This window comes from Lissotriton vulgaris, chromosome 4_1 (genome assembly GCF_964263255.1).
Source record: "Lissotriton vulgaris chromosome 4_1, aLisVul1.2, whole genome shotgun sequence".
NCBI lineage: Eukaryota > Metazoa > Chordata > Amphibia > Caudata > Salamandridae > Lissotriton > Lissotriton vulgaris.
The window spans coordinates 2067376268-2067397656 of record NC_141691.1 but is presented as its reverse complement, the minus strand read 5'-3'; the positions used below and the strand labels follow the sequence as shown (position 1 = coordinate 2067397656).

General features: G+C 46.5%; 1 protein-coding gene across 1 annotated transcript in view; it reads right to left on the bottom strand.

Annotated features, from left to right (window-relative positions):
• Positions 1-466: 466 nt before the first annotated feature.
• Positions 467-21389, bottom strand: part of LOC147725014 (uncharacterized) — a 132270-nt gene continuing 111347 nt past the window's right edge. The window contains exon 3 of the mRNA XM_086966484.1: positions 467-6568. Within this exon, the coding sequence (XP_086822610.1) occupies positions 4557-5699 (1143 nt within the window). The 5' untranslated portion in view covers positions 5700-6568 and the 3' untranslated portion in view covers positions 467-4556. The remainder of the gene's footprint in view (positions 6569-21389) is intronic.

The following is a 21389-nucleotide window of genomic DNA, read 5'->3' as shown; positions in this document are numbered from 1 at the left end:
AATTTCAAGTCGGCACCTTTTACACTGCTGTGCGGGGTCCCTCAGGGCTCCTCGTTGAGTCCTACACTCTTTAACATTTATGTAGCTGAACTGGCACCACTGATCAGAAGTTTTAATTTTATTCCTACCTCCTACGCCGACGATACCCAGTTGGTAATCTCGACAGTGGATAAGGATATCAATAATTCCCTAAAACTTCACAAGTTAAGTAACTGGATGAGCAATCATTGCCTGAAATTGAATTCAGTAATAGTGTGGGGAAACCCCATGTACCCTTGGAGGCTTGGGCAACGGTATAAATGGTAAAAGGAGCCTACAAGGGATTATTTTATGTAAACTAATTTCCAGTTATTTAGAGCTGAGTCAAGGTGTCAGTCCTAGTGGAACAAACGCCAAAGTGTCAATAGACAACAAGAAATACAAAGAACAAATCTTAATAGAGAAAACACACGGGAGGACCTAGAAGTTTGAAAAAAATATATCTTGTTTTATATATTTTAGCTTGAAATAAAGGAGTACATAAAAACATTCAGCATGAAGTCATGAAAAGAAGCAAAAATCAAATTGTCCTAACAATACATGACTGTACAAATATTCCAAACAAATTATAAGCAACAAATCTCCAAATTAGAATATGTGTCGCTTCAAAATGACAAATTATCATAGGAATAGAAGAAAATGTAGACGTTTCGGTCTGTTCGGCGGAAGTCCTTCAGACCATCTTCAGGACGAAAGCAAATGTTGCTGACAAAAAGACTCTTTTTGTAAAAGTGGATGGCTGCCTGGTACCATATGTAAAATCTATGGTTGTTGCTGCAGGAACATAGGCTGTCTTATGGGGGAATGATTTATTTCTTCAACCCGGATCTGTCTGTGTTCAGATCAGAAAAATTGAAGAGTGCTGTATTTATTTTCACTATCTCAATCATGCGATGGCGTTTCGTGAAGGATCAAGAGCAGCATGTGAAATTGAATTCAAGCACAACGGAAGTGATCATGTTTGGTAATCTTTTTCCACCTTGGTCCCCAGCATGGTGGGCAGACAATCTCGGCCCCCCTCCTACAACTGTAGTCAAATCCAAGAACCTTGGCGTTGTTATAGATGACAAATTGGGCCTGAAGCCCCAAGTATCCAGAGTGGTGTCTTCTGCACACTTTATGATTAAAACCTTAAGAAAAAAACCTCCCTTTCATTCCTAAAAAAATCCAGAAAGACGGTTGGGACCTCTCTAGTCCTATCAAAACTTGACTACTGTAATGGCCTATACATCAATATCCAATCCACTCTTCTCAGAAAGTTGCAATCGGTACAAAATGCCGCTGCGAGTCTCATACTGGATATCCCCAAACATCAGTCTGTTAGAACAGGGATTCAGAACCTGCACTGGCTGCTAGTCGGTCAGCCGGTAAAATTCAAGGCACTCTGTATCGCTCACAAGGCACTCCTAAGAGAAGGTCTGAAATTTTTATGGGACCTTTTCAGATGGTATTCACCCAACAGACCTCTACAATCGGCCAATACCAATCTGATGCCCACTGTCAGAATCAAAAAAACTAACTGGGGTGGGAGGAATTTTAGCTACAATTCCATAAAGGAATGGAACTCCCTTCTATTACATCTTAGGAAGATTCCCTCTCTTCTTGAGTTCAGAAAACAACTAAAGACATGGCTCTTTTAGGAATAGTGGTCTGAAACACATTATGGAGAACCGGAAGCGCCAAGACACCTAAGGGTATATGTGCACTATACAAGTCATAATAAAATAACATGTTCTACATCTCAGCTGGCACACTATTCTTGCTTCAGGACCTTCGCTCAGTGTGTTTTTTCAGAACCCCTCTCCTCAGTTATATGACAAGATATGCGTTCTCACAAACAGCAATTGCATTCTCTTGCTATGTCTATGTGCTAGTAACTGACCAGAGAGAATAAGGGGCACTGCTGTTTGACCTTGTCTAGTGGGTTCAGACTAAATCCCAGGAAATGAATAAAATACAAAACATGTGCAGATTCTGTGTGAAAATACAATGTGGCACAAAGGCAAGCGCGTTATGTAGTAACGTGTGCAAAACAAAAGCGGCCTAAAACTTGCACAGTTAGGCTAAAATAGGGAAAGCACCAATGGGCCATGCAAGAAACCCACGACCACCCCCTCTGGCCTTCCTGCCAGAAGATCACACCTCTTCCCCTGATCAGGTCCTTAGGTCCCCTTCCTGAGAGTTGTTCTCACCTCTACCTAGGAGGGCAGCAGGCTATCTTGAGGACAGCAGTTGTGTGCAACCAGAGACGGTTACTGGAAAGGTTCAGGCAACAGATTGACAATTTTCAAAAATTGGCATTTATAAAATAGTTACATTAAACTCAACTTAGGCATCGAGTTAGATTTAATGCAGATTATTTTGGTACCTTAAAGCTTCAACTTTAGTAGTCCCATTTGGAAGTTAGCAATACTGAGTTGTCAGTGTGTAACTTCACACTAACCAATGGGGTACCAGTCTTAATACAGTGAAAACGACAATGCAGGGGTTTTGCTTTCAGGACATGTAAAACATAACTGATATCATTCTCTTTAATATAATGCACCCGTGAGGCTCGTTAGACCTACCTTAGGTGGGATTTACAAATATTTAAAAGGAAGGTTTTGGCTATGCCACAGGTTGAAATGGCACAGTTGAGTTAGCAGTTTTAATGCTACTCTGCCAGCCTGCAATGGCAGTGTGGGAGAGATGTTACACATTGTCACACTCGTGGTGGCAAAATAAGTATTGCAGTCCATGAGGAACACTTCATGGATAGACCCCGGGTACATCAGGTGTCATACAATAGAGATCAATGTAGTAGTAAACTTATTTCAATTGGAGATAAGCCAATTAAACTTACCCTTTTAAGGGTCAGAGTACATGCACCGAGGCCTGGAATGCAGGGTCCACAGGCACTACGGAGTAATTACACAGCACTAGCTCCAGCAACAGTAGGGCAAAAAGTTTACGGGGAGGGTGTCACTCACACTTAACAACATAATTAAACATAGCTATTGTTCTTTTACAACAAGTAACCAAACAGTATAGCATTTCATCTACTCCTGAAATAAAAGAAGTCTTACAAGAAAACCAATGATAATAAGCAGCATATTTCATGTTACTGATCTCCATATGCCATGATGTTTTCTAATGAGAATGTCACATTGCATTGAGGCTATAAAATGAAATTTTGTCATAGTAAGAAATGTTTGATTTTTACTTTGTTGTTGCAAATAATGTGTTATTGCACATTTATTTTCACAGGCGTGTCTACATGTCTGCACATAAATATATGAAACCAGTAGTATTTTAAAGAACAGAACACACAGCTGTCATGGCGAGGGAGTCTTACAAAGTGAGTGAATGGGGTAATACAGACTTTTAAAAAGCTCTTGATCGGACACCATGGCGATGATGATCTTTATCTTCATACTTTCAATAATTCTGCACACATTCATATTTACCAGACCCATACCCGTGTGCAGGGCAAGACGGCAATGTTTATAATAGGAAGAAATTGTAAAAATAATATGATAAGTAAGGTAAAAGAGAGGACTCGTATTTTGAATTGGTCTTCTGGATTTGCTTTTGTATCCATTCTATCTCTCAAATGCCGATATATTTCAAGTCACCTTGCTTCCACATTCTAAGCTACGGGTTTTCTACAATGAACGGATTCTCATATTATTTTACAATATCTGCAATCTTGTGAAGCTTTTCTCATGTTAGCCACAATGAATTGCTATTATTAAGGGTATCTGTGTGAAGTTTTTCCTAAATTGTTACCAATGAAAAGGTTTCTCACCAGTATGGGTAATTTGATATCTTAAGATAGCTTTCTTCTTAGTAAAGCCTCTCATACATTCAGTACACCAATTCTGTTTCCCATCCGTATGGATTCTCTGAGTGTTTAACAGCTTACCCTTTACAGTAAAGCTTTTCCTGCTTTCTGTACACTGATAGGGTTTTTCCTCAATGTGGATTCCCTGATGTTTCAACAAAGCACTTTTAACAGTAAAGCTTTTCCTGCAATCTGTACACTGATGGGGTTTCTCACCAGAATGGATTCTCTGATGGCTCAGCGGGGTACCCTTCTCAGTAAAGTTTCTCATGCATTCTATACACTGACAGGGTTTCTCACTAGTATGGATTCTCTGATGGATGATCTGTGTATCATTCACAGTAAAGCTTTTCCCGCCTTCTGTACAATGATATGGTTTCTCACCAGTATGGATTCTCCGATGGTTCAACAGCGTACCTGTGTCACTAAAGCTTTTCCCGCCTTCTGTACACTGATATGGTTTCTCACCAGTGTAGATTCCCTGATGCTTCAACAAATTGCTTTTTACAGTAATGCGTTTCCTGCATTCTGTACAGTGATAGGGTTTCTCACTAGTGTGGAATATTTGATGCTTCAACAAATTGCTTGTCACAGTAAAGCTCTTCCCGCATTCTGTGCATTGATAGGGTTTCTCACCAGTATGGATTTGATGATGGTTCAACAGCCTACCCTTCCCAGTAAAGCTTCTCAAGCATTATGTACACTCATAGGGTTTCTCACCAGAATGGATTCTCTGATGGTTCAACAGCGTACCCTTCACAGAAAAGTTTTTCCAGCATTTTGTACACTTATAGGGTTTCTCACCAGTATGGATTCTCTGATGGTTCAACAGGGTACCCTTCTCAGTAAAGCTTTTCCAGCATTCTGTACACTGATAGGGTTTCTCACCAGTGTGGATTCTCTGATGATTCAACAAATTTCTTTTCATAGTAAAGCTTTTCCCACATTCTGTACACTGATAGGGTTTCTCACCAGTGTGGATTCTCTGATGCTTCAACAAATTGCTTTTCACACTAAAGCTTTTCCGGCATTCTGTGCAATTATAAGGTTTCTCACCGGTGTGGATTCGATGATGCGTCAACAATGAACTCTTCACAGTAAAGCTTTTCATGCATTCTGTACACTGATAGGGTTTTTCACCAGTATGGATTCTCTGATGCCTCAACAGTGTACACTTCCGAGTAAAGCTTTTCTCGCATTCTGTACACTGATATGGTTTCTCACCAGTGTGGATTCTGTGATGTTTCAACAAATGGCTTTTCACAGTAAAGCTTTTCATGCATTCTGTACACTGATAGGGTTTTTCACCAGTATGGATTCTCTGATGCTTCAACAGTGTACACTTCTGAGTAAAGCTTTTCTCGCATTCTGTACACTGATAGCGTTTCTCACCAGTGTGGATTCTCTGATGTATTAACAAACTGCTTTTCATAGTACAGCTTTTCCCGCATTCTGTGCAATAATAGGGTTTCTCACCAGTGTGGATTCTGTGATGTTTCAACAAATGGCTTTTCACAGTAAAGCTTTTCCTGCATTCTGTGCAATGATAGGGTTTCTCATCAATATGGATTCTCTGATGACTCAACAGTGTACTCTTCTGAGGAAAGCTTTTCCCACATTCTGTACACTGATGGAGGTTCTCACCAGTGTGGATTCTCTGATGCCTCAACAGCGTCACCTTCAGAGTAAACCTTTTTCCACATTCTGTGCAGTGGAAGGGTTTCTCTCCAGTATGTACTATCTGGTGTTTCAAAAAACTGTTTGTTTTAATGAAGCTTTGCCTACATTCTATATACTGATAGGGTTTATTGGCGGAATAGCTTGTCTGATGCATCATCAGTGTGCTGTACTCACTGAAGCATTTCCTAAATTTTGTACAGTGACAGGGTTTCTAACAAGTATGGGTACCCTGATGAATCTGATCTATGCTATTCCAACTGAAGATGTTCTCACATTCGGTACACTGATAGGGTTCTTCACCAGCATACTTTATCTTATGCTTCACTATTGAATCTTTTTGCACTTTCTGTACAGTTGCATAGTTTCTAACCAGTATGGACTATATGACAACAGTGATTTCTTCTCAGCGAAATCTCTCTCACATTCATTACAGTGAAAGTGTTTCTCACCAGCATGGATTATCAGTTGCTTTATCAGTGTGCCATTCTCTTCTATGCTTCAGTGGAGCTTTTCCCACATTCAGTAAACTGGGACGGCCTATCCTCAGAATGAACTATTTGATGGCTGTTCAGCGAAGAAACCTCAGTGCATATTTATCCACATTCCATATACCACTAGATTTTCTCCCCAGTAAGCATTCTATGATATTTCAACAGAAATGTTCTAGGGTCACGCTTTTATCACACTCCTTACACTGGTATGACCTATCCTCAGGATATTCAGATTAATTGCTCTAATTTAGGATTATAATTACAATTGTGGGAGTTCTGAGTAAACCAAAGGTTTTCTTACTCGGTATACTCAAAGAGATGATCCCTGGTGTGCGTCTTTTAAAACTGTCCATAAAGATGAGGGCTGAATGAGATTTTTCACAAACTAGGTCTGTTTTTTTCCCCTGAAAGTATACATTATAGGGTGTGTATCCAGGTCCATCCTCCAATGAGGTTTTTTTCAGACTGTACACACTGATACAGTTGATTATCTGGTGCTGTGGTGCTGCAGATCTCTTCATCAGGTTCTTTGATGCTGTGAATGAAAAACAAATCTCTGTGAGGATGGGAATGAAATCAAAGGGACTATTTTATTTAAACAGCACATCATTCATCCGTATGGATATCACAGCGGTAAGGATGGCACATTATAAGTGAGGGTAAAGTTCTGACAGAGGGTTTCTAGGTTACTACACAGTTCTTGGAAAACATGCATTTTTAATTTTTTCCTGAATATTACGTAGTCATTGATAAGCCTAAGTTCTATAGGTAGTTCATTCCAGTGAGTCGTTGCTAGATGTGGAAAGAAGCGACCTCCAGCCCTGCTCTTCTTGATGCGCTTAGTTTTTGCCAGTGCCTAGAGGCATGACCTCAAGTTCTGTGTGGGTGCATAAAAGATGACTATCATGAAGAATTCTAGGGCTCAACTGGTGTAGGACTTTGTACGCCTGGCCTATTGGTTTAAATGTTGCCCTTAGTCATACAGGGAGCCAGTGGAGCGTCTTCATGCATTCTGACGCTGAACTGTACCTGCTTTTGTTGCATATAAGTTTCGCTGCCGCAATTTGGACCATCTGCAGTCGAGTGAAGTAGTCCGCCATACCCACGAAGAGTGCGTTCCCATAGTCAAATTTGCTAATGAGCAGGGCTTGGACGATGGTATTCCTACACTCTAGAGGGATCCATTGAAAGAGTCTTTTTTAGCCATTTTTGTGTTGCAAAGCTTTTCCCATAAAGTGCAGAGACATTGACCTGCATGTTTAGTGCGTTATCAACAAGAATGCCTACGTTTTTTGCAGCCTGTTTAGGTGTGTGTGCGTTGCCCAGTGACGAGGACCACCAGGTTGTATTCCAGACTGACGGTGCTCCTCCAAAGAGTGGACTCTCAGATTTGTCTAGATTCAATTTCAGACCGTGATCGGACATCCAAGCCACCATTTCCGAGAGGCAGTTGGTTAGTCTAATCCTTGTATCTTTGAGCCCATCAAGAGCAATCAACAGTTGTGTATCGTCTGCAGAAGAGCAGATACCGACTCCCCATTTTTCGCCTATGTTGATACGTAGACATTAAAAAGGGTATGGCTATAAAAAGGACTATAAAAAGGAACTATAAAGGACAAAGAAACTGAATGCGGAAGGAATGATTTTGAAGGGGAAAGGCAGAGATGAAGGGAGGAGAAAAGCAACAGGGTCTGCACTTAAGATATTTAGGTTTAATGTCACAGTTCGAGGATAAATGTAAAGTACACTTTTCTGATTGAAACTGGTGAACTAGTCGATCCAGTTGGTGCCTCCACCATTCAGACCAGAACTGATCAGTCTGTTCAGTTTAGAAAAAATGTGTGCCCCTTAACACACAAGTTACTACTTATTTATTTATTCATTTATTTATTTAGAAGCTTGTAAAGCGCACGGCTACCTCCGGCGGAAGTGTCCCGGCGCTAAGATTACATGAGAGTCCCCATAGAGAGTAACCAAGAATACATCCCATTGAGGGAAAGGAAATACTGAAGACCTGAGAAAGCTGCAGACCTAATGATTAGTGAACAACCAGGTCTTGAGTTTGCGTCGAAAGGCTGGCTCGGAATCAGAGAACCTGAGGTCAAGAGGAAGGCTATTCCAGAGCTTGGCAGCATTGACGGTGAAAGATCTGCCGCCACTACGAGAGAGCCTAAATCTTGGCACCAGCAGTAGACGCAAACTGTTGGATCTCAGGTGTCTAACTGAAGAAGAGATCTTGAGACGTTTTCTCAGATAGAGTGGGCCGATTCCATGGATTGCTCGGAATGTCAGGGTCAGTATTTTAAAATCAATGCGTCGGGCTATAGGAAGCCAGTGAAGCTCATCCCGGTAGGCTCTGACCGAGGTACGAGCAGGGATATTACCAATGAGCCGAGCTGCCGCGTTCTGGACAATTTGCAGACGGTCAATTAGGTATAGGGGGGCACCTGCATATAGACTATTCGCATAGTCTAGATGGGTGGTAATGAGTGCCTGGACAACTGTTTTGCGAGACGATTGAGGGAGGTAGGGAAAAAATTTCCTGATCATCCGCAATTTGGAAAAACAAGCCCCTACAACTTTGTTGACTTGGACACTTCCAGACAAAGAGTTGTCAAAGGTGAAGCCAAGGTTGCGGGCCGCTTGTACAGGAGAGGGGGGAGGGTTCAAAACGGTAGGCCACCAAAGAATTGCAGGGGGGGGATTTCTTGCTGAAAAAGAGAACCTCCGTTTTGTCGGTGTTGAGGGCAAGGTGATTGGCTGACATCCAGGTGCAAATATTGCCAAGGCAGTTTCTAAAGTTGGAAAAGAGGGAGTCAGAGCGGTCTCTAAAGGAGAAAACAAGCTGAGTATCGTCAGCATAAGAGACCACCCTGACACCCCAAGACTCAACTACCTTGGCAAGAGGGGCCACATAGGCATTAAACAATAAAGGGCTCAAGGCAGAACCCTGGGGCACTCCGCACAGGAGGGGTTTATCCTCAGATTCAAATGGGTGCAACGTAACCCTCTGAGATCGACTGGACAGAAAAGATTTAGTCCAGGCCAGCACTGTCCCTCCTACCCCTAGCTGTTGTAAACTGGTGGCAAGTATATTATGGGATACAGTATCAAATGCAGCGGATAGGTCGAGGAGGACCAACATGGCCTCCTCGCCCCTATCCACTGATTCCCTGATGATCTCAGAGACTTCTACCAGCGCCGTCTCAGTGCTGTAGCCGGTTCTGAAGCCGGACTGGGAGTCGTGTAGAAGCTGATTTGATTCTAGATACTGCTCCAACTGTTTCTGTACCACCTTCTCCAGAATCTTGGCAGGTTTGGGCAAGAGCGATATGGGCCGATAGTTGCTACATTGCAGGGGGTCAGCACCAGGTTTTTTCAGTATAGGGATTAGCCTGGCCTGCTTCCACACTGAAGGGAACTGGCCGCAAGACAGGGAGGTATTCCAGATGGAGAGAAATGGATTTACTAGAATAGGGGCAAGAATGCCCATGACTTTGGCCGGGGCTGGGTCCAGAGGGGAACCAGACTTTACGTTGTGTAGCAGAGACAGCGCTAGGTCCGGGGTCAGCTCACTAAAGGAGTTGAAAGAACAGGGGATAGAACCTGAAATGTCTTCAAGGAGGTTAGGAGGAGCCGTAGCAAAGGAGGAGGAGAGTTTGACTATTTTCTCCTGGAAGTAATCCGAGAGTCCATTACACAGATCTTGAGTGGGGATAAATTGGGATTTCGAGGCCGGGGGGTTTACAAAGTCTTTCACGATGGAGAAAAGAGTTTTGGAGGAGTTATGCGCCTGTTGAATGAGAGTAGAAAAGTAAGTTCTCATTGAGGACCGTTTCAATTTGTGAAAATGGTTCCGGGCCGATTTATAGGCCAGTTTGGCTAGAGGGTCATAATCCTGTCTCCATTTGCGTTCCAACTGCTTACACTTGCTTTTTTCCTCACGAAGCAGAGGGGAAAACCAAGGGGCAGAGGGACGTGATCTGAAAGAAGTAAGTGGAACAAGAGGGGCAACAGAGTCAAGAGCGGCGAAGAGGGTCGAATTAAATCTAATAGTCTCTGTGTCGAGATCTTCTAGCTGATTGAGTTGAAAATGAAGGTGGGCTTCCAAGGAATCACAGGCTACTTTGGCCCATTTACGACCTCTGACTCTGTTAAGGGGGGTGGGGGAAGGAGGGGAAGGGGCCGTGATGGTAAATGGAATAAGAAAGTGATCAGTCCAAGTCATGGGAGTCGGGGGAAGGGTGGAGATGCCAAGATGATTGGAAAAGATGAGGTCAAGTGTATGGCCTGCTATATGGGTTGGGCCTATAACTAATTGGGGCAGGGTGAGTCCATGTAAAGTTTCTAGCAGGGAAGAGGCTTGTGAGCAAGAAGGATTATCAATGTGGAGGTTAAAATCTCCCAATACGGTAAAATGGGGGTGTTTGAGAGAAAAATCTGCAATAGAATGCGTCAAAGCATTTAGAGAGGAGGAGGTCGCAGCGGGGGGGTTGTAGACCAGTATGCCTGCACAGATAGTACTAGCGGTGTCCGTGACCGTAAAATAAGCGGCTTCAATGAGGCCGAGATTGGGAATTTTAATGAGATTAAGTTTAAAATGAGATTTAGCAATTACCGCAAGACCCCCTCCGGACTTGGAGTTGTCTCGGTTGATGCCAACGAAACAATATCCGGGGGGAGTAGCCAGGTTAATGTCTGGTTTGGAAGAATCTTTAATCCATGTTTCAGTAAGACACAATATGTCCCATTTGTGGGTGTCGAGTGATAACCAGATGTCGGAGGCGTGAGCCGGAAGAGATCTGCAATTGATTAATGCAGCTTTTAAAATGGTCGGGGGCTGGCCATTAACAATCAAGGGTAGTAGAGGTGCTTTAGACATCATAGGGAGAGTGAAGTTGCAGTGTGGGCAGGTATAAGCTGTTGATTCCAGACCATGAGGGTTACAGCGAGTTAAGGGGATGCATGTGCCAGGACGAAGGAGCAGTAATTGATCCGAGGTCCAAGAGGTTATAGGGGTGTGAGGGGCATGGGTTCTGGCACTAGGCGCGGGTCCGGCGCGGACGGGCGCAGACGGGCTTGCCTTAGGCGCGCCTTCTTTATATCCCTGTCCATCTAGCGGTGGGAGGAGGGTGGGAGGCGTCCAGGAGCTGGAGCGCTACCCTGCCTCCCCCAAGATGGCGGTTCCGCGTTCTCCCGGCCGACGAGAGCGCTGTGCTCGGCTGCGCCAGGGGAGAGAGAGCAAGGTCGGGCCCCTGGGACGAAGAAATCACGTCCGGACCAACAGAGAGGTCTGTCTTTCAATAAAAGTGCTCCAGATAAAATATTTACAGTTTTTAAAAGGCAGATCAGCGTAGCGTCTGTACACACAGTATTAAATCACCAGGCGCACAGAAAGTAAATTCACAGCACACGCACACTCTCACCAGTGAGCCACACTACTAAGTGAAGTAGTGTGGCTCACTGGTTAGAGGCGGCAGACCCGAGAGCAGAGGACGGCCCGGGACCAGGGTTCGAATCCCAGCGCGGCAGGTTTCTGGACCAGGGTCAGCGGACTCGATAATTCTCTAGCCTGGGTGCCCACTCTGATCAGCGAACACACTCGGCAACTCTGGGCATTAGCTTGCCTCATCTTCACTAACGGCCCCACCAGACCACCGGGGATGCCTGGTCTCACCCTGGAGATACCCATTAAGGGACCATCTCTCAGGGAAGCCAGGAAGGGTTTCGCAGCGGTCGAAGCGCCTTGGGACCCTACGGGTAAGTAGTGCGCTATATAAATGCCTATACATTTACATTTACAAGGTTGACAAATTCACAGAATAAAGAAAGATGCCCCCGGCTTCCGCCTCAGGGGATAAACAAGTAATCTAGGGTGGATGGGGGCGGAGGGTCTTAAGTAGTGAGGGAGGGCGGGAGGCGTCCAGGAGCTGGAGCGCTACCCTGCCTCCCCCAAGATGGCGGTTCCGCGTTCTCCCGGCCGGCGAGAGCGCTGTGCTCGGCTGCGCCGGGGGAGAGAGAGCAAGGTCGGGCCCCTGGGACGAAGAAATCTCGTCCGGACCAACAGAGAGGTCTGTCTTCAATAAAAGTGCTCCAGATAAAATATTTACAGTTTTTAAAAGGCAGATCAGCGTAGCGTTTGTACACACAGTATTAAATCACCAGGCGCACAGAAAGTAAATTCACAGAACACGCACACTCTCAAAGGTTGACAAATTCACAGAATAAAGAAAGATGCCCCTTATAACTTGTGTAACGATATATCTGTAAGAGACATTAGTTAGTGATAGATTCCTTACCTTAGAATATCCCCAGGCATCCGACTGGATCTGGAAAACTTTTGTCAGTAGTACCCATGCGCGGCGATAGGCGTAGTCGTACGGCTCCGCGTGAGTCGTTGGCATCGTATTCGCTGATATGACGTCACTGGAGCTACTTAGACACGGCCTCGTGCGCTAATGTCAGTTCTGTACACAACTTTCCACGACAGGAACGCAGAGCCATGTAAGATACTGACCACTGGTGCATAGAAACTAAGGCCTGAAAGGATGACCTTAACCCCAGTAATCAGTTCGCAGAACGGGGAGGATGGGTGGGGCGGTAAGGAATGTATCACTAACTAATGTCTCTTACAGATATATTGTTACACAAGTAGTAACTTGTGCATCTGAAAGAGACACGTTAGTGATAGATTCCTTACCTTAGAATAGATACCCCAGCAATACAAACCCCAGTTGTGGGTCTGCAAATAAGATTACACCAGAAAGTCACAGAGAACAGAACGGCCAAAGAAACTGTCCTTCCAGACCTGACTGCAAAGCAGTTATGCTTTGTAAAGGTGTGCAGTGAAGCCCACGTGGCAGCCTGACAGATGTCCTGCAGGGGGACATCACATCCCAATGCCGTAGTGGCTGCTGTAGCCCTGGTAGAATTGGTGCGCAGCCCCACTGGAGGTTATTAGCCATAGAATAACAGGCCTTGATACACAAGACGACCCAGCGGGAGATAGTCCTTTTGTGAACAGCCCGGCCTTTCTTGGCACCTGCATAGCCAACAAAGAGCTGGTCTTCCACCCGGAATGCTTGTGTGCGAGTCAGGTAAAAAGAGAGCGCACATTCTGTGTCCAGAAGGTGGAGCCTCTGTTCCTCTCTGGAAGGATGCGCAGGTGGACAGAAAGAACATAAAGTGATAGTCTGCCCGATGTGGAAGGCAGTGACAACCTTTGGGAAGAAGGAAGGACGAGTGCAAAGCACAGCCTTGTACGGATCAACCGACAGAAAAGGAGGCTTACAAGAAAGAGCCTAAAGCTCACTCACTCTCCTGTCCGAGGTGATAGCCACCAGGAAGGCAGTTTTCAAAGTCAGTAGACGTAAGGGACAATTGTGAAGTGGCTCAAAGGGAGCACACGTGAGGCAAGTTAAAACAAAATTCAAGTCCCACTGAGGCATTATGAAAGGAACAGGAGGGAACATATGCGTAATGTCGTTTAAGAATCTGTGTACAACAGGGGACTTGAAAAGAGAAGGCTGATCTCGAAGCCTTAGAAAGGCTGAAATGGCCGAAAGGTAGCCCTTGATAGTGCCCAGAGCAGAGGCCTGCCAGGCCAGAGAAAGAAGGAACAAAAGGACCTCAGAAAGAGGGACAGAAAGAGGATCCACAGTCTTGGTTGTGCACCATGCCACAAATTTGTTCCACCTGCAGGCGTATACCGATTTAGTGGAGGGACGCCTGGCTGCCAGAATGACATCACAGACTTTGGGAGGCAAGTCAGATGGAAAAAACTGTCGCCGCTCAATCTCCACGCATGTAGGTGGAGGCTGGGCAGGTTCGGGTTGAGAACCATCCCCTGCTGCTGCGACAGAAGATCCTCCTACAGAGGCAGTCGGATGGAGGGTTCCAGGCTCTTACTGAGTAGCTCAGGATACTAAACTCTTCAAGCCAAGTCCGGAGCCACAAGGAGGACTTGGGCCTGGTCGCGTCTCATCTTCTTCAGAACTCTGGGCAGAAGTGGTACAGGCATAAAGGCATACAACAGACCGCAACTCCACTCATGACGAAAAGCGTCGCTGAGCGAGTGCTGCCCTGGACATTCCAACGCGCAGAACGGATGACATTGCGCGTTCTCTTCGGTGGCGAAAAGATCTCACAAAGGCTCTCCCCACTGTTGAAAGAGACCTTGCGCCACCTCCGAGTGAAGACGCCATTCGTGATCCATCAGGCACCGGCGGCTGAGTTTGTCCGCCCTGGTGTTCAAAGAACCTGCCAGGTGTTGAACCATCAAGGAAATGCCATGACGTTCCAGCCATGTCCAGAGGCGCAGAGCCTCCTGACATAGGGTCCACGACCCCACCACGCCCTGTTTGTTGCAATACTACATGGCGGTGGTGTTGTCTGTGAACACCTACACCACCTTCCCCCTGACAGAGGGGAGGAATGCCTTCAGTGCAAGAAGAATCGCCCGAAGCTCCAGAAGGTAGATATGGAGCCGGGACTCCGCCGGAGACCAGAGGCCCCTGATCTCCGCCTCTCCCATGTGGCCGCACAACACTGGTGGGACTCATCTGTCACCACTGTGTGCTCCGGTTGGGGAAGGGAGAGTGATCTGCCACTGACCCAATGCTGATTCATGAGCCACCACTGCAATTGTTGTGCAGCGCCCTCAGAGATCTGGACGTAATCGGACAGTTTTCCCTGATGCTGTACCAACTGGAACTTCAGGTCCCACTGCAGAGCCCGCATATGCCACCTGGCATGGGTGGTCAGCAGGATGCCATGAGTCCCAGCAGCCTAAAGGTCTTCCTGACCGAACCCAGGACAAGGGCTGAAAGATTAGAATCATAGCCTGAATGTCCTGGACTCGCTGTTAGGGAGGATAGAACCTAAACTGCGCCGTGTCCAGAACTGCTCCGATGAAGAGGAGCTTCTGAGAGGGAATCAAGTGTGACTTTGGCACGTGGATAGAAAATCCCAGCAAATGCCGGAGGTTATCCATAGTCTGAAGGTGGGAGACGACTGTCTGAGGCGAGCCCGCCTTGAACAACCAGTCATCGAGTTAGGGGAAGACTGAAACCCCTGATCTGTGCAGATAAGCTGCGACCACCGCCATCACCTTCGTGAACACCCGAGGGGCGCTGGTAAGGCCAAAGGGGAGCACGGTGTACTGAAAATGGTCCTGGCCCACCGTGATTCGTAGGTAACGCTGATGGGCCAACAGGACGGGAATATGAAAATAAGCATCCTGCATGTCTAATGCCACCATCCAGTCTTGTGGGTCGTGAGAAGACAAGACCTAAGCCAGAGTGAGCATCTTGAACTTCTCTTTTCGGAGGAAGCAATTGACGTTCCGAAGGTCTAAGATGGGACGTAGACCCTTGTCCTTCTTTGGAACTAAGAAGTAGTGGAAGTAACAACCACGACCTACTTCTGGCGTCGGAACGCGCTCGATGGCCTCCTTGGCCAAGAGGGCTGCAACTTCCTGTTGGAGAAATGCCAAGTGATCCCCCGACATGCGGTGGATTGGCCTGGGGGGGTAGACTTGCAGGGGAGGGGTAGCCCCTTCGACCTTCGAACTATCTCCAAAACACACCTATCTGATGTAATGGTGCACCAGTGGGGGAGGGGAGGACATATCCTGCCTCCCACTGGCATTTAGTGGGCCTGTAACACCGGACTAGGAATGTGTGGAGGCACTGGCAGCAGGGGTGTTGGTGGACTGACCCACACGCTGGCCCCGTGACCCGCCTCGGCAAGCCCCACGTCCGCGTATGCGCTGGGACCGTTGCTGCGCAGGTATATTCTGAAAGGAACGTGTGTGCATGCCTCTTCTGGAGCTTCGAAAGGAATGAAAGTTGGAAGTGGAAGGAGTACGTGCAGCCGAAAAACCTAAGGACTTGGCGTTTGCAGTGACCGAGGTATTTTCAATGATTGGGTCGGTTATGACCGTTGCCCACCACCATCTCAGCATATTTTATCCTAATATAGTGATATTTGGGTCTGTTTCTGACTTTACCTTGTTTTATGGCAGTGCTGACTATTGCCTTTGACATGCTTTTATGTTATCTTGCTTTGAAATTCATATCATCACATGGACATAGTGATGTGTAGACCTGAAGCTACAAAGAAGGGTTTGATTATGTCTCTTTCTGTTTCTGACTTCATCTTGCCTATTGGCTTTGGCATGATCTTATGCCTTCTTGCATACTAATTGTGGCTCTTTGCAGGGGTAGAGGCCTATGCTTGAGCAACTCCATATTCTAAGCTCCACGTAGAGCTAGAACCAGGAAGGTCCAAAAACAGTGCTCCCCCACCGATAAAGAATTTACATTCTACTACATAAACTGTCGATCCTTGCCCAAACACAAATTGGACATTTTTAACCTGCTGCTAGAAGAAAAACCTAGCGCACTGTTCCTCACTGAGACCTGGCTACATGAGAGCTCTGGCCCAGATGTGGCCATTGCCCTGCCTACTCCTACGCGATTCTCAGACAAGATAGATCCCGGGAAACCGGGGGTGGATTAGCAATTATTTACGATAAAACTTTAACATGTGCACTTGAGACGCTACAGATTCCTGACTGCAAATCCATACTGTTTAAAATCTGTTTGAATCCGAACTTTACTTTTTCTGGTTCCCTAATTTACCGGCCTCCTGGGAGTGGTTCTAAATGGGCTTCTGAATTTGCAGAACGTATCACCCCTTCTTTATTGGCCTGTAAAAACTTCTCTATTCTTGGAGATCTAAATCTACATTTAGAGGACACATCCAACACTGCCTGTGTGAACTTACTAAAAGACTTGTCAGCATTAGGTAGTAACCTCATTAATTCTGGACCCACCCACAAAGCGGGGCATTTGCTCGACCCCATCTTTTCAAATCTCCCAGAAGTTATCTGGCAGGAAAATATCCCGTCTGCTGGTCTGATCATTACTTGATCAAACTTAATCTGAAACCTCCGTCCAATTCCCTTTCTCCTCCTATACCTCAGGTTTTATCTAGAAAAAACTGGAAAAAGCTAGACATCTCTAAACTCAACACGGCACTTTGCTGGAATGTACCCAATAGAATCCATGACATGGAAGGCATTGCAAATGCCACTCAACAATGGCTCGCCAAAGCGGCTGAGTCGTGTCTGCCTACATCAAACACTAAGAGAAACAGACCCCGACATTTTAGCCAATTATAGACCCATCTCCCTTCTCCCAGCCTTCTCTAAATGCCTGGAGAGACATGTACATTCTGCCCTTACCACATTTGCGGAAGAAAATTCCCTTCTCCACCCAACCCAATCGGTTTTCCGAGCGGGTTTCTCTACAGAAACCGCTCTGTTGGGAGTTTCTGAGACGATCCGGAAACATCTCGACGACGGTCAAACGGTTGCGCTTATCCTACTAGACTTAAGCGCAGCCTTTGATACCGTGTCACATAAAAAGCTGCTTATCATGCTAGAAAATAATGGAATCCAAGGCAATGCCTTGAAATGGATTAAATCCTTCCTGGACCAACGAACCTTCCAGATAGCTTCACCTTTGGCATGCTCGGAATCTTTCAATTCCCCACATGGAGTACCGCAGGGATCAATCTTGAGCCCTCTTTTCTTTAATCTGTACTTAAGACCCCTGGCAGATTTAGCCGAAAAATCTGGGCTAACTTTTATGACGTACGCGAATGATTCCCAGATTATCTTCAGGCTATCGGAATTCAACCCTTCATCTCCGTCTTTGCTCAAACAAGTTCTCCAGAACATCTCCAACTGGATGAATGTGAATCAGCTGAAATTAAATGGAGACAAGACAGAGATTCTTCTAATGGGAAAACAACCCAATCTCTGGAATGCCTCACATTGGCCTTCTCAGATAGGAATTCTTCCAACACCAGTCTCTCATGCTCGGAATCTAGGGGTAATTCGAGTTGTCCATGAAGCAACAGGTCAGCAAAGTGGTTGGACTCTGTTTTACCATCCTGAGATGGCTCAAAAAGATATTATGGATGCTGCCAATCTCCATGCAGAAAACAGTAGTCAATGCCTTAGTCACATCCCGGCTTGACTACGGGAACATCTTATATCTAGGTGCCAACAAAGGAATAATAAAAAGACTTCAGACGATACAAAATGCGGCTGCCAGGATTCTCTGTCAAATACCTAAAAATGCCCATGTAACCCCTCACCTGCGTAAACTTCACTGGCTCAGAGTGGAAAACCGAATCAAATTTAAGACTTTAAACTATGTGTTTAAAATAAAAGCAGGCACTGCACCTAAATACCTTCAGACATTGGTGCACCCCTACATCCCTAAAAGAAACTTACGGTCACTCTCAGCAGCAACATACTGTGTGCCCAGATTCAAGCTCTCCAGAATGGGAGGAAGATCCTTCGCCCATCAGGGTCCTTCTATGTGGAACACCTTACCCATTCACATACGCAAAGAAGAGAGCTATCTTAAGTTCAGGAAAGAAATAAAAACCTGGCTGTTCAACCAATAATTCTGAATGACCTATGACGTTCCACTCTCTATGTTTTTGCTGTGTCTTTGGCGCCGGGAAACCCTAGTTGGGAAGCTGTTGCGCCTTACATGTTCATAAAATAAAAAAATAAAAAATAAGCTGTCGCCATATTCTGAGCCTCTTTAGGTGAGAGGTTATGTTTTAATTCCTATTTGTTATTCGCTCTTGCTAAACTAGAGAGGACCGGTTCTTATCAGAGGAATGTGCTCACTCCATGCCGGAGTCATAACAAACACCTGGCCAGCTGCTGTTGTACTCTCGGTACAAGGTGGTGCAGGAATCTGATAAGAAAAGTAGGAGGATTGCATTTTATATTGGAGAAAGGATCCGAGAGCTCTCAGAGAGAGTGTGAGTTAGTCTGGTGGTTTGGCGGTCTGGTGATACATCACGGTGCAGACGTGCAGTTGTGACTGTGGGGCAGAGAGTCCTGACTGAACCAGAGGAAGAGAGACAGACTTTTCTCTGAATGCAACAGGAGTAAGACCATGGTGAGGTTTTCCATTGACGCTTATATGATGTCTAACTATTCTTTTTATTTTCAGGCTCTACATATATGTATATGTCAGTAATTGCTATTGTGAAGAATGTCTACTGTGATGTTTAGTTATTTCTTTCTTTTGTCATTCTATCATTGTGTAATAAAGAAACCCCAGAGCATATAATTTGTTTGTGTTCTTTGTGAGGGAAGGTTGGGCCCCTTTTTTTACCAAGTGCTTACAGAGGGATATTTAAGTTTCCCCTCTAATGGGTAGTTGTTGATACGGAAGGGAAATCGGCTCCCAGTAGGAATGTCTAAATTCTAAGTGTTTCATCCCAGCATAGTGGAGGAGGTATGTGTTTGTTTTGCTCACCGGAAGGTGTTGTTCGCACAGTGGTGCGTTGTAGTGCAGTAGCGCGTTGTTTCACCGGAAGGTGTTGTTCGCACAGTGGTGCGTTGTCGTGCAGTAGCGTATTGTTTCACCGAAAGGTGTTGTTCGCACTGAGGGTGCGTTGTGTTGCTCTACATATCCTCCTAACTATGGCTATAGGCTTGCAGTATTTCTAGCTATCAGTGTTATTCCTTTCTCAGGTAGGTATTCTAAAAGTGTGGTGTTTTTATGAGTCCTGAGAAGGGCTGTGGTAAGTAATGGCCAGGTAACTGACAGAGGCACCAAAATATACGGAAAACCAAGTCATTACAGCGGTGGCCAGGGAGTCCTTAAAACGCTCCAATGTGGAATCCACCTTATCACCAAAGAGGTGGGTGCAATTGAAGGGAATGTCCATCAAAGTATTCTGGACATCTGCAGAAAAGCCAGTCGTCCTCACCAGGCATGATGACGTAATGCCACCAATGTGGAAATCGCCCTACCCAGCGAATCAGCAGTATCAAAACCACAACGTATAGTGAACTTGGACGTATCTCGCCCCTCCATAAGAGCTCGGGAGAGAACTGCCCGAGCCTCCTCTGGACACGGAGGTAGCACCTACTCAACTGCATCCCATACAGAATGGGAATAGCGGCCCAAGAGACAGGCAGTGTTCACAGACCGCAGTCCAGAACTTGTGGAAGAATAAATCTTCTTGCCAAACTGCTCCACTTTCTTGGATTCCTTGTCTGAAGGAGCAGAAGGAAACTCACTTGGGGACACGGAGGCATGAACCACAAAACTTTCAGATGTGGGGTACTGGGTGAGGAAGGCAGGGTCGCCCGGAGCCGGGCGATGATGTTGACCCACACCCTTATCCACAAGAGCCCCTGTGTTGGGCCGGGACCAAGTGCCCAAAAGCACATCAGAAAGTGTGTCATTAAACGGCAACAGCGGTTCTGCAGAAGAAGAAGCTGGCCGAAGCACTTCAGTCAGTAGGTTGGTCCTGCAGCCACTGTAGGGAGCTCGAGGTCAAGAGCCTTGGCCGCCCTACGCAGCACCATGGAAAAGGAACCACTCTCCTCCATAGTAGCTGAAGGGGGTGGTGAACCAGGCGCCGGAGTGTAATCCGGCCCACCGACCTCCGCCTCCTCATCCCAGTTGGGGACGAACTTGCACCGTGCTGCAAGAGGGTCTTCAAACCTTTCCCAATCCTCCCCTTCCTGCACGAAGGGACAAGGACGTGGGTGAATAAAAGGGTAAAAGTCCCCCATTGGCGGAGGGATCGGCACCTGAAGACATCCCCAAGCACCATGCCGACGTCTGAAAAGATGACGCCGCTGGTGTTGGTCGCCCGCACCGGCATCGGCGGCCAGTGGGGGCTACACTGGGTCAACCGGCAAGAACGGGGAGCCCCAGCCAGAGCCATGGAGGTCTCTGGGCGTCGATGACGTCGGGCCGGAGCTTTTGACGTCGAGGAACACAGAACAGTGGGGCCCGCAGGGCCCAAAGGTGATCCGACGGGGCCGCACGGCCCGAAAATACGTGCCTTTGCAAACACGAACTCTTGCAATTCGGCAAAGTCACCAATAGAGCCGGGAAGGGTGGGTAAGCCAACGGTAACTGCTCAGGCTCCGTCGGAGCCGCAGGGGTGGGGCCACCTGCCCCCTCAGCCACATCCCTCGACTGGCGAGGGGATGACGAAGAGCGAAGACGCTTCTTCGACTTTTTGTGCTTCGCCTTACCGGACTCTGAGTGTGAAGACTTTGAATGATGGTGCTTGCTCTGCGAACGGGCCCTTGGCCTCCCACGAGACCGGGACCTGGAATGACGTGGGGCCGACTCCCGGGACCGCTCACGCAAAGTTTTCGGGCCATGGCTCGGCAGTGGGTACACGACTCGGTGTCAGTCACGCCCCAGACAGAAGAGACACTCACGGTGTGGGTCCGTCAGCGACATTGTGCGCAGAAAGGCCTCGCAAAGCTTGAAACCGGGCATCCCTAT